The sequence below is a fragment of the Channa argus genome, chromosome 3 (genome assembly GCF_033026475.1).
Source record: "Channa argus isolate prfri chromosome 3, Channa argus male v1.0, whole genome shotgun sequence".
NCBI classification, from domain to species: domain Eukaryota; kingdom Metazoa; phylum Chordata; class Actinopteri; order Anabantiformes; family Channidae; genus Channa; species Channa argus.
Window position 1 is genome coordinate 8,851,707 of NC_090199.1, and position 13,919 is coordinate 8,865,625.

At 35.9% G+C, this 13,919-nt stretch overlaps 1 protein-coding gene across 2 annotated transcripts; it reads right to left on the reverse strand.

Moving 5' to 3' along the window:
• Positions 1-655: 655 nt before the first annotated feature.
• mnd1 (meiotic nuclear divisions 1 homolog (S. cerevisiae)) lies at positions 656-13,803 on the reverse strand. Of its 2 annotated transcripts, none has more exons than XM_067497653.1 (8): positions 13,643-13,803; positions 12,863-12,967; positions 12,409-12,466; positions 10,642-10,790; positions 7,731-7,805; positions 7,497-7,611; positions 3,573-3,617; positions 656-1,785 (listed from the first exon to the last, which is right to left on the reverse strand). In XM_067497653.1, exons 1-8 carry the CDS (start codon positions 13,643-13,645, stop codon positions 1,679-1,681), a joined length of 657 nt encoding a protein of 218 aa, XP_067353754.1. In that variant the 5' UTR covers positions 13,646-13,803; the 3' UTR covers positions 656-1,678. The 2 variants fall into 2 exon arrangements, with proteins under 2 accessions (XP_067353754.1, XP_067353756.1); XM_067497655.1 differs by having other exon boundaries at positions 12,902-12,967; positions 13,643-13,802.
• Between the last annotated feature and the right edge of the window lie 116 nt (positions 13,804-13,919).

Here is a 13,919-nt window from a genome sequence, read left to right on the forward strand (position 1 = left end):
TGCAGATTGTATCTGAAGACTTTAGCTACTACAATGCATTATTAGAAAATAAATGTGTGGTTGCTGACCTTTGTGGATTGTGGGACTTTACTTTTGATATTTTAAAATGTTCTGATAACACATGTGCTCTAATCTACTTGATAGGATACTTGAGGAAACTTGCATGCAGGTAAAGCTAGTTACACAGTACTGCAATCTAGAACTTTTTCCATGTTCTTCAGTGGGCCTATACTTTACATTAAGTCTTTAGTTGGCATAATAACTGCATTGTTGATCTCAAAGAATAAGGCGTTTAACCAAAAAAAAAAACTGCAATTAAAAGCAGTCGTAACATTTGAGAGTGTGAGCAAAAGCTATGCATAGCCTTCTTGGAAAGCCTTCACATTCAGCATGTCAGATTCATGAATCATAGTTAAAGCAGGTTGGGCAGGTACACACACGAACACACTCTCCTCTGTGGGTGTGTCAGTTCCACCAAACAAAAGTGCAGCTGGGCGTTTAGTTTTTTTTTCCCCTGGAAAATTGTTGTTATAGTCATCAGTGTACTTCAAACAAGGAGCTTATGGTTTCCACAATCTGCAACATATAAGAACTGAAATTTGCATCAGCACATTGGTTTGTAACAGATTATCCATATCACCATAAGTAATTTAAGTTTCATGTATAATATGTCTCAATGCTCTTTACTGGCTCTTAGCTCAAAATTACACACAACTAAAAACAACAAATAGGGAATCAGCAGAGAAATAACAATACATTTGCCCATCTTTCATCTACTGATATGAAGAAAAGCACATTTGAAATTTAAATTAGCACACCCAGACATGTTTCCCATGCCTATACGGTCAGTGAGTAAACACAAAACTCACAACTAACTATTGTGCATGTGGTTTGAAAGAAAAAGAGGAAAGAAAGCAGAGCAATAGTCATTTTAGAAATGCACAAGTGTTCCTCTTTTCATTATAAAGAAAGTAAATGTGCAGCTCTGAAAAAAAATCTATTCGCCTCATTCCAGTGAAGAAATAAAATTACAAAAGGAAGGAAGTGAGGTGTACACTCAACACTAAGTTTAGGAATTAATATTATTGCACACACAGGACATTTCATTTGTAACACAGGAAGAGATTCTGCAAAAAAAAGTAAATGTATTTAAAGAACTGGGAAATTGTGTTGCTTAAATTAAGTGTTTTCCTCAGCAAAAAAAAGGGAAAAGTATAAAGAACAAAATGAAGAAGCATTTGATTCCAAACCATCTGTTTAAACCATATCAATTAGATCATTTGCTAGTTGCAACACAGATGTGTCAAGTGTTAATTCCTTTCCATCATCAACTTGGAGCTCTCAGTTTTCACACAAACAGGTGCCTGCTCAGTCTGCTAAACTGTGTTTATCACAGAACCCCCTCAACCCTTGTAGCTACTAATGGTCAGTTCAGTCTCTTCTCTAGTGGCACCAAAAGAACAGATCTGCTGATAAAGGCCATCTGTTGCAGCAAAATGACTGAAATGGGGTGTCTTTCAAAGGCCACCGCAACAATCCTGGCGCATACATTTTCCTCTACTTTTACAGAACAGAAACTATAAATGCAAAGACCAGGTGAGGAGGCTTCACACAAACCCAAACTGTAGCTTAAAGACATATTTTTCCACTTTTTGTATCCAAGAACTATGGCAAGAAGTCAGTCCATGTAGTCAAAGTCCTCTGGGATCCCAAAAGCCTTATTAATGCGGCTATCATCAAAGGCGAACTTCTTCTTAGTCCATGACTTGATGGCAAAAACATTATCTGAAAATAGAAATAAGAATCTTTATTTAAGGTCTAGGTTTACAATTTCTTCAAGGAAACAAGGTCATGTAAGAGTCCAAGATCAAACATTAGTCTCACTGCTCTATGACACTTAATTGATTCAGCTGAATTAATGTCGATGATGATGATTTCAGATGATTTCTCATCAGCGACCACTGAGAACACCTGGAAATTATTTGGGCACCTAAGGGAAGTCTGATGGGTGAGGTCTGTTTCTGGTAAATGTCAGTGCATGATAGAAGTTTATACTGTCAGAGTTAACCGTGTTTTTTTTATATGTACAAACATTAAAAACCTAATTTATTAACTCCCCTCTATTCTCAAATTCCCTTTATTTATTAAATACCTTTTAAAATGTAAGCATATTGACTGTAACACAAACCGTTAATAAAGCAGGCAGTTAGAAGAAATCTCTCTTGAATGTGATGAGTTATCGTAAGCTTAAAATGTTACTAGACAGTCAATAAATGCATAAATACACAATTAAACTGTTGTATATTATCTTATTATCCAAAATTAATTTCTGTGAAATGAAAGGGAGACAAGCATAAAACTGTGGATGTGTCATCCACTTTAAAAGGAAATCAAATATCTTCCTTTACATTCATGTCTTTCTTATCTAGGGATTAAGTCAATAAAGTCTGAATCACACTATTTGTAATGCCTTTAGCCAAAGTCCTGTGAGATCAATCTACTCCAATTGTGATATGACCACAAGCAGTTAAAGTGCATGTAATCAATGGTGTCAGGGCTTGTATGTGTGCATGTCAGCATGACAGGACACAGGTTATGCACAGCTTCATTTTAGGAAAGTGCACTTTTAACCCTCTACAGTACAAAATTCACCCACAGGAAACTTAATGCATTAAGCTGTGTGGTTAGTTAAAACCTGAGGGGGTCTGTTTTGACTAGTGTACACAAAAATAACCCAAGCTAAATAAGCAAAAGCAGCAATGAAGGTGTAGTCATGTCATGTCTGCAAAGACTAGAAACATTTACCAGTCATTATGAAACATTTAAGCAGTCTGGTGGTTTTAATGTTGCTATGGTAAACAGGTGTCAGCGTGGACTTATTTAATGGTGGTTGTGATCACCAGCTGTCAGAACAGACCCTGGGGCTGCCTATGGGCTGCACAGACAAAGCCAGCTCAGAGTGTCCAAGCTGACCATCTTCACCAAAGGTCACCTATCACTAAGGCTGGCGCTCAGGGCAACTATTGCACACAGCCTTTGTGTTGACATGCAGGACAAGAGGTGCCTTTACACCTTGCCCACCGGGAACTTGAGTTCTCATTTCTGCAACAGTCCTTCTTTTTTTTTGCATCTTGGTATGACTGAATATTTACAGTAGATGGGACTGTCAGAGGTAAAGACTGTAGAAGTAAGAAAAAGACTGCAACTAAGGATTTGATTTGTATTGTATTAATTATTCGGTCCATAAAAATAGGTTTCAACTATTGTCTATATTTACAGATACTTTAAAGACCAAAGGATTTGAAGCTAAAAGAAGAACATACTTCATTGGTAGTTTAAACTATTGTTAATTATAAAACATAAATAAAAAAAAAACACAAGAAAAATGAATTCTCACATTTGTGATGAAGAATCTATGAAATTTTTGGCATATTGCTTAAAAAATGACTAGCATGATCAACATTTAATTAAACTAGCACGATCAACGATAATCAACATTTAATTAACAATTTTTTACAGCTTGATTTCAGATTTATTACACACGCATTTATTAAAAAAGTTGAATGACTCACCTGTCCACCTGGAAACAGCCTCTTTTGCTACAACATTGGACTTTCCTACAAAAGAAAATGCATGATCAATATTTTTCATATACATTTTGTATTTTTTCTTTTAAATATCATATAAAACAGAAAGCACTGGCCATGCAATTTAATGAAAACGTCTGGCAAAGCATCACCAGTGATGTGATGGTTGAATAGCTACAGTCATGTAGTTTGAACAATTGGTATACTATGAAACGTACATTGTTACATAAACATTCCCTGCAGCTGTAACTGGAAAAAGCCCATTTAGATGTGATCTATGTCCTCCAACTGGCAGAGGTGGCAACTTAGTACAATTACTCAGTTCTGTAGTCAAGTATAATTTTGAGGCAATTGTACTTTACTGGACTATTTCTATTTTCTACTACTCCACTGCATTTCAGAGAAAAATACTTCGCATTTATTTTAAATTTATTATTTACATTTATCACATTTATTTTAAACCTTTAGTTATTAGTTGTACCTTCATATTTTGAAAACATTTTAGAGGATGAACTTTAGCATTTCAACAGTATATTCATTACTAAAGTGGTCTGTCTACATGCAGTAGAGTTTTTGTTCAGTACTTGTACTTTTACTTGAGAATTGAGTTTGTCTACCACCTCTGGAAAGTTTAGTATTACTTGGTGACCAATAAAAGTGAAGTTGAAAACAAAAGCAGGTGCTGTTACTGTGCACCTGCAATCATTTCTTTAATGTTATTCCCAGCATTTGTGTAAATTGTATGAACTGGGCAATCGCAGCAAAAAACCCAGTAAAAAAAATAGTTATGTACTTTAGTCTCAGATTTCGGGCACGTTTGGGAGAATTCTCCTAAATTTGTGCCTCATTTTAAAAAATAATTAAATAAATTAAATAAATATATATTAAAAAGCATTTATTAATAGTACTACAGTGAAAACAATTGTGCTATATTTGCCATCCACAGTGCTGCAAAATCTTTGCCGTGCCTTTTGCCATTTACATGTTTATTGGTTTTTAAATCCCACAATACTGTTTTGGTGTCCATGGGTGTGGCAACAATTGTGAAACGTCTTGACTTGACAAAATGTTGTCCATCCCATTTGTTGTTGGCATTTCCACATTTTTTCTAGAGGTAATTACAGTGGGCATACATTTTCTTTAAATAGCACTTTGAATCTGAAAGAAAAACGTATAGAACACTGCGCATCTCGACCACCAATCTATTCCAATTTTGGTTTCAGTTAGATGTTTTTCATCCAACCTGTTGTGGGAAAACATTAGTGGTATTTGCGGCAACCATTGCTTGGGGCAGAATACACCATGAAGAAATATAAAATGGAATAATTACAATGTAATTAATAGTAGTGTGGCTTTGGTTTTCATATGAACAGAGGACATGCATAGAAAGTAAGTCAAATCATTAGACTTACAACTGTATTAGTATTGGCAAACAGGTTTTAGAAAGGGCAGCAAACATTTACCGACTATTTATTAGAAATATGTTCCTCCTTATACAGGACATTTATGGTGTATAGTTATGATGTATTGATGGGGTCTCTAGCTTTAGAAATGTTCTCTGTACCTTCAGGTATCATGTGTATAGCTATGCCATAGAAATGAACAAGTCTGAGCACATTCTGCAGGTTCAGTGTAACCCCCTTAGGAGCAGACATAACATAATGTCATAAACTCTGTGCATCAGTGCACAAAGCTCTTAGTATACAGTTCAGATTTCACTGAGAAGAGATGGTTATCTATAAAACAACTGTGTGTGGTGTAGTTCAAAAAGTAGTAACTGTGTTAGCAAGTGGAGACAGTGGTAAAAGTAAACACAAAGAGACTAAAAGTAAGAAACAAACAATGTGAGGCTTTTCTATGGGATTCACAGTAGAAATGTAAAAATATTTGATTATTTGATTCTGTTTTTAGTTTGGACCGATGTTTCATAATGATTTTCTTATTTGATTTATTTATTTTTTATCCCGTGAGTTCAGGTTCACCACCGCGGATCATTGTCCGCATGTTGATTTGGAACAGTTTTTTATGCTGGATCCTTCCTGACAAAACCCTCCCCAATTTCTAGCGAGGGGAATGGGCTGTTAGGGGTTCTTGTTAGGGGCCGAGGATTGAACCACTGACCCTGTGGTCCATGGACAACTGCCTTTACCAACTGAGCTACTGCCCCCTATGATTTTCTTATTTGATTATTTAAATAAATATCACAAAATAGTCAACAATATTCTAATAATTTGTCTGATCAACATTACTTAATCTAATGCTATTGTTTACTATTATAAAAACATCTAAAGAGGAAGAAGAATTTCTGTAGAATTTTTGATTTATAACTGAATATATTTATTAAACCACAGTATTTAACTTCTTCCCCACATTCATTTATTTACAGAAGTCTCCAAAATAAAATGGGTTTTGAAACTGTGTAGCTTCTCATGTATTTCGTAAAACTAACACCTGAAGGGCTTTTTATTAAGTCATAGACTTAATTTATATTACTTTTAAGAATGCTGCATGTAGATTTAACCTTTTGTAAAACTTCTAAAAATATCAAAACCTCAAAATATCCTATCGGAACACCATGCTCATTGCTGACATGGTAGATGACCCTATTACCTAGCTTGAATGGAAAAGAAAACAGCTTTGTGCAGACTAACAGCAAGCATCGGAAGTGCAAACACAGGTGTAAACAGACCATGTATGTTGAAAACAGACACCAAACATCTGTAACATGAAAAAAACCCAGTAAAGCAGAAATGGAATTCTGTAATACCACCTAATAGCTGTGTGCAACGTTGGGCCATACAATGGAAGGTGTGTAACGACCAGTGAAGATGCATGGTCCACTGGCTTGTCTTTGTGTTTTTAAATGCTTTAAAACCGATCTCTTCAAGTTAAAAGGTCAAGAGGTTACTTAAAGCTTAAATTGAATTAAAATTGATGAGTACGTTTTAGGTAGCAACAGTAAGGCTCACACGTTTTACATTTACTGGTTTATATAAACATAGAACCAGGTTGTGGTTCAGTTTGAGTTTTTATAAGGACAGAAACGGACATGAAAGTGCATCTTAAATGCACAAGTGACCACTTGTGATTGATGCTCACTTCCTGCCGTGCATTTTACTTTAAGCGTGGGGAAACCCTGTAAATGAAAAAGACAAAACATTTACATTGCGCCTCGGCAAACGCATTAGAGAAGAGGACTGCAGTGACAGATACGCCTACCTCAAAATCCTGTGCGAAGTGGTTTCAAACAGGAAGACACTGTACGTCCATTTGTGTTTTGAGACGACATTCATAACATATTACATGAGGTGGTTACATTACATGTTTGCCTGGTTAACATTGTACTTTACTAAAGCAAATTTAGCAGGGCATTTCTTTTATGCATTTACAAGTTAAGAGCTTTCTGAAAATTCAAGATAGTGTTTAGCAAATTATGTAAGGGGGAATTTGAGGAGGTAAAACATGTCACCATTACCAAGGCCTCTTACTTTTAATCACCTCAATATTTAACAATATGGTTACCTTATTTCTTTCCTATCTGGTTTTCAAACCCTTATTTGTGGCAGTCTGACTCATACAGAAGCTCCACATGATTTTGTTCTTAGATGTTGCTCAACCAAGTTCCTGATTTTAAAAAGACACCCTCCACGGGTTGCAAAACAGATTTAAATGCCTGGACTAGCCACTTCATGCAGAGACCAGTGCCACATCTTTAATTCTTCTTTGTGTTCTAATAAAAAATTATTACACAAGTACTTGTACTACACTTCTCTCAACCAGGCTTTGTTTTTGGACTCTTGTTAAACAGAGACATGTGTAGAGACATAACACACTCTATACCAATAATCTCATGCAAAAGACTTAACTATTGTTTATTCTTTTGAAAGAACCAATAAGTTGCATACTCACTCATCTCCTCAACAACTTCTGGGTCACATTCTCTGTACTTCTCCAACTCGGCCTGCAGCTGAGTACGCTCCTCCCTCAGAGCCTGAAGCTCCTTCAGCAGAGAGCTTCTCTCCTTCTGCACACAGAACGTTTTCCCAATTTATTTTAGAAGTCTAATTAAAAAGTATTGTTTTTTTAGGAATTTGTTAAATATACATATATATTTTCATATAAGGCATGTGCAAATCTTCTTACTGTATCCTCACGTCCTACTTTTGCCTTTTCAACTGCTTTCTGTAGAGACACTTTCCGCTGCTTTGCTTCAGAAATCTTTAAAATAAAAATAGCGTTACACATGAAAAACTCTGACAGCATACTACTTTCAAGGTAAATGAATTTATAAACTGGAGCTTTTTTTATTTTTTTTTATTTACAAAAACATGGGTTCCATAGTCAAAATATATAACTAAAAACTATAGAAATATTAAGTTCGACTAAACTAATCAAATGTGCTTCATTATATTCTAGAACAGTAGCACTTTTGGCACTCCTTAACCTTTACTGATTAATTTCCTAAATTTTCTGATTCCCGTAAATTGTCTTAAAAGCACTACTAGAATCAATACTACGGCCACTGAGGTGAAATGACAGTGTGCAGCAGAGTACTGATGTGTTTTCTTTCACACCCACAGTCTTAGTAGATCACAGTGAAGGTCTCACAACTTTTACATTTTCACTGCAATGCAGTGACCAATAATAAGTTAAGGGCACATTAGAGAACTAATTACATAGATGATAAAAGATAATATTGAACTTATTAATTTACATCGCTGTCTTAAATAGACGAACATTTTGTATCAGCTGATCAGATGTAGAACGAATGGCTGTATACTCTTATGTTTATGGTAAAATCAAACGTTAATAATTCAGTGACAGATTGCTGCTTCATAACATTTAACTTCTGTCCCAGAAAATTGGTGGCTAACGCTCTCTGAGGAGCCGCTACCCTCACACCATCTGTCTGCCATGCAACAGGAGGCAGAAATGGGTCATTACAGTTGATGAGAAATGGAAAGATGGGCAGTTCAACTTTCTGTTAGTAAGATCTAAGTTTTAAATAAATTAATATTAATGGTTTTATCTCTTACTCTATGTGTCTTGCACTTGAGCTCAACTAACTTCCCATTTTTCTTTACACCAGAAGTGTTTTTCCGAACTGTGCTGATCACAGGCTGGTCTCATTTACTGTAAACTACAATGAGCAGAAGACTATTTTCTCTTTATATAAAACACCATGGAATTTGAGGGGGAATAGGTTTAACTATTTTATTTTACAGTGCAATTTATTACTTTGATCACCACATAATAATAATACTTATTATTATTTTTTTATATAACATCATGTGTCTTAGGTAATGTTTATCTTACATCTATTTTAAATTATTTTTTAATTTACTATTTGCATTTCAATAATTAATCATACCATTAACTACAATACCTATAAACTTCTATATATTGTATCTTCTTGTACACAGTTACTTAGAATAAATTAACTTTATACAATCCAAATAATTGTACAGAGTATGTTAGGTCAACCATCACGCCGTGCTGAGGGACACAGGCGCCACCTTGTGAGGCATGTGCTCTGTTTGTCTGTGCTTGCTACTCTGGCTGGGGTCAATAACTATTTGCTGTTCTCCCTGGGTACGTCTGTGTAAAGTGAGCCTCACATATGCAAGGAACTATATGAACAATGACACAGATGATGTTGCCATTTTTCTGTTAATTAGATAAAAACGGGCACAGGTGAATATTAAAATACATAACAGCGTTTAAAGCACAGCTTCATTATCAGAAGTAACAAAAATGGTCATGCAGTGTATAAAAGAACATTCTAGTAAAATAATCTAAATTATATATGATTGCAAAGGTTTGCATTACCCCTTAACGAAATGTTCTCTAATACTTTGTTCCAACCTCTTTGGTACCCTCTGAGCAGCATTTGTACCCTTTGAGGTGTAATTTTAGCCCGTTCTTTATGCCATAATTGTTCTACCAGATTGTTTGGTTGTCTGCCATGTTCAGGCTTCTTCAAATCTCTACACATAACAATTCTAAAGCCTGGACACCGGGAATCCAATGATAAAACATTTGTCTTATTCTTTTTAAACCATTCCTGAGTTGACTTTGCTTTGTGCTTTGGATTGCTGAAGAATCCACCACCTCTTCATTTTTATCTGACTGATGGAAAGAAGGTTTGCTTTAAAATGTATTGAATTGGGCTGCACTCATTCTTGTTTCCACTCTTTGGAGAGCTCCATTGCCTGGTGCAGACATACACGCCACAACTATTACTGACTGAGAGAATAGTGTTCCTCTCAGCTGAGTTTTCCCCCCCCTCACCCCACAATGGTGGATGTACATATTATGATAATTCAACTTTGGTCTCATCAAACAACATAAAACAATTTGCTCACACACTCCTTAGGATAACCTTTCAGGTTTTTATAGTTGGTACTGGTATGCCTAAAAGCTTTGAAATATTTTCATATCCCTTGTCGGCTTTATGAAAGTTTACCAATTTCATTTTGAGGTCTTCTGAAAGCTGATTTCCTGATCCCACTGTTAGCTTTCAGCAAATGGCTTCAGACTCTCCCTGAAGATCTATCCACTTTGAAATTTAATGTGCAAGCCCAGTTTTACAGACCCGGTGGCTCTCATGAAGCATAAAATGGCAGTCTAAGTTGAAGATCCGACACCTAATTTTACCCATTAAAAGTTAATTACCTAAAGGGTTTATCAAGGGGGATGCAAACTAAACCGAAATAATTTTCATTATTTTGATATAACTCTTTGTTTTACCCTTCTTGTTACTTCTGATGATGAAGGAACAGTTGTATTAGGTTAATGTGCATATAATATATAGTTTTAAGATAAGGGAATGCACACTTTTTTACTCAAAAGTAGCCTTTTCAGTATAATCTCTGTGCTAAAGTATCTTAAACAACAATGCAAGCTCAAATAAAAAGACATCTCTGGAGATTCAGAGCATCTGTGTATTGTCTAAAACATGCTGTTCTGCTTTTTTATGCTTTTTTTAGTAACATCTACAACTCGAGAGATGTGAGATCATTGTGGTAAGACTAAAACTAAGGCGGGGCCTCACCTGCTTTTGCAGTTCTTCTATTTTGTGATTGCGAGCATGTAAAGCCTTGCTGGGGAAGGCCCAGTAGTAGTTTGATGTACCTATTCTTTCACAGTCCACCATGTTGTCATCCACCAGGCTCTGCAGTACTTCCTTCACAGTCATGGGAGCTTAAAGCAACAGAGTATTGAACATCTACCAAGTTAAAAGGTCCATTACTACTTTATTACACTGTTTGTGGATGGCTGGTTTGATTTGTGGTCGTGATTGGTACAGGCTTAAAAGACTTGTGGCAATATAAACCGTTTTTGATGTTTGGTATAATTGTGTATTCCATCGAGGATTTCAAATAACAGAAGTCAGCATCCGGTCTCGCATTTAGTCCTGGCAAGGCCCACTACTAATGTTAGCCAAACTAAAGCCACACATCTGCAGCCTCTGTTGACGTTTTATATGCGAGAGAACATTGCATGAGGGGGTGTAGCTGAGCAGAGTGGTGAAATTGGATACTGCCACACGTTTGCTCAGCAGGTCCTAACTGAAAGAGTTTATGAGCTGAGGGGATAAACAGCACCAGAGAAAAAAGGATTAAAAATGAAAAAGATTAATCAAACCCAATATGTGCTTGACTTAACCGTCTTTTCCAGCCCTGTGCCTCTTTTCAGTTCATGTGATTCAAATACCTTTTTTGCCTGTTAACTATTCAGCCTATTAAACCAATGTGTTAGAACGATTCCTTTGTCAATTTAGTTGAGATCACTCCCTTGGCCCCTTTTCTCACTTTTTCTTCCCTTCTGAAAGTGTGGCCGCAAAACACATATTGCCCACTTCCCCCATCACTCAGCAACTACACTGTTATGGGGGTCAGAAACATGTGCTTTTAATCACAGCATCATGATCCCGTTTCATGAGATTGTTTTGTCTACTTTAAAATAAAATCTCTCCTCAGTTCACCCCAACACATGCACAGTTCTGCTTCTCTGCAGAGCGAATAGATGAAAAGCTTGTATTTTTATACATTTTTTTCTCTGATACTCATAATGTAAAACTCAATTTTCACACAGGAAATATGCTCTATTGATAAACGAAAACTTTCTCTTCTAAGAGAAATTACTGCCATTGATTGGTGTGCTTCTACATATATAAACTCAAAACAGATGAGATGGCAACAGTTATCCCTGGTTGCCATGGTAATTTTGCAAATATGTCATGATGTTTTTTTAAAGAATCTATAAGGATGCAATGACATCCAGACTGTATAATGGTAGTAAGCAAATAATGGGCTCTGGGTAAAATCTGGGTCCCTCAAAAAAAAATAAAATAACATAAAATAAACACAGCCGAGGTTTTTGTTTTATGGTCTGTATAAAAACATTTACACAACTAATTTTACAAATTGTTTATCTAATTTATGCAGCCATCTAAATAAAAAACTTGTGTACATCCCAATAATCCCTCATGTGCTCATATAAAACATGATGTTACTTTCCCCCCCCCTTCAGCAATAAAATACTTAAATTAAGCTATAAATAAACAGGTCACTGTTTACGATATGTCGACAAGATGAAAATTATATTTAAAGTCCTACAGTGCAACAAAGGCCATATATTACTGTGTACAACTGTACAATACAACTAACTTCATCCCTGGCAATATAATCAGAAATAAAGTTCTATTAAACTGTTTTAAATAAAATACTACTAATTAAAAAATGGGTAGTCATGGATAGTTATTGAACAATTCAGTTTCACCGATGTTTCTACAGTGACATTGTTGATCATTACTCACCTATGCCTTTTGTCTTCGGGGCAATCTTCTCAATGTCTTTAAGCTGAAACACATCCTTCTAAAAAGAGTGAAAAAGCATATTTTAGAGCCTTTACTAATCATACCTTACATGCTTCCACTTGGAGACATTATCTGTAAATGTAATGGGAATTTCAATTTTAAAACTGATTACAATTAGCTTTATGTACCCATAACAGTGGGTTACATGTGACAGATACATTCTATTTGATCCATCATACTCTATTCAACCAATCCACAATAAGTTTGTCTAGCAACATGTTGTTAAAGACCCAAGAGTGCTATTTTTTTACTTAGTATTAGTGTAAGATTATAAACAGTGTACTTGCTGTACAAAAACTCAAACTTTGAACAAAATTAATCAGTTATTGAATCCAATCAGTTCAAACCAAAGGTCTGTGGGAGTTGTGACTCCTTGTATTGATATTGGTCCTACTTTAATTGTTGTCTGATGACCTGCAATGGGAAAACACACCGATTCAAAGAAAATCTCCATCATGCGAGTTCTCTTCTCCTCCAAACTTAATCCTTTCTTCTTTGACTGCAACAGAAATTTCAAAGTTACTACTAAACCACAAAGTAATGTCATATTACGATTAAACAGTGCATGTAGGACCAATTTATATTGTGGAACTTGTGCCTTGATTAACTATATTCACTTAGCATGCATCAAGAAACAAAGCAAATATCTAAAGTGTGCAGCACTTTAAAATCCCATTTTATACGATGCATCGGTGTTGTTGTAAGATAACTCCCAGACAGCCCAGGCAGCACTGAGCTGCAAAACAGCCGGCGACGAAGAAGTTAACTCTTGGATTTCACATACTTGAGTGGAAATACAATTAACCAAGAATCAGAGTAAATCCTGTTGTTCCTATATTTGCCTGACATCGACCATTTAATGTTTATGATAATAATCCTAATTTAATTTGAATTTTGACTGGGACCCCCGTCGGGGAACTTAATTGGCAATGACGAGCGAACAGTTGAACACCCGTAATAGGCTCGATACCGAATAATATTGAACCACCGATTTATAATACACGTATATTAATATTTATAACGTTACATGGGATCAATTTGCATATCGACTTGGTAACGTTACGGCAGGTTGGTGAGTGTGACCTTGTCGTTAGCTAGAGCCTCACATCTTCTTCCCTGATCGTCTCTGAAGCACAATTACATAGAGTAACGTTAAAGAGGACGCACTATTTACCATCTTGTTGCGCAGGCACTTTCACCGACGACGTCTAAGAGCAAAGTTCCAGGAATTTGACTTTTTGTATTTTTGTAATCCAAACGAGGTTAAGTAAACGTCAGACGTTACTGAATTTCCCGGGGAATGTTGTGACGGCGATATGTCGCCTTCACGACTTTTCGTAAACTCCAACGCTCTTCCACTGAGGCGCAAGCGTTAATTTTATATCCGGGTTTGTTATTCATACTTTAGAACTATAACATAATGTTACCATTGCGTGTTAAACTTGTTGAGT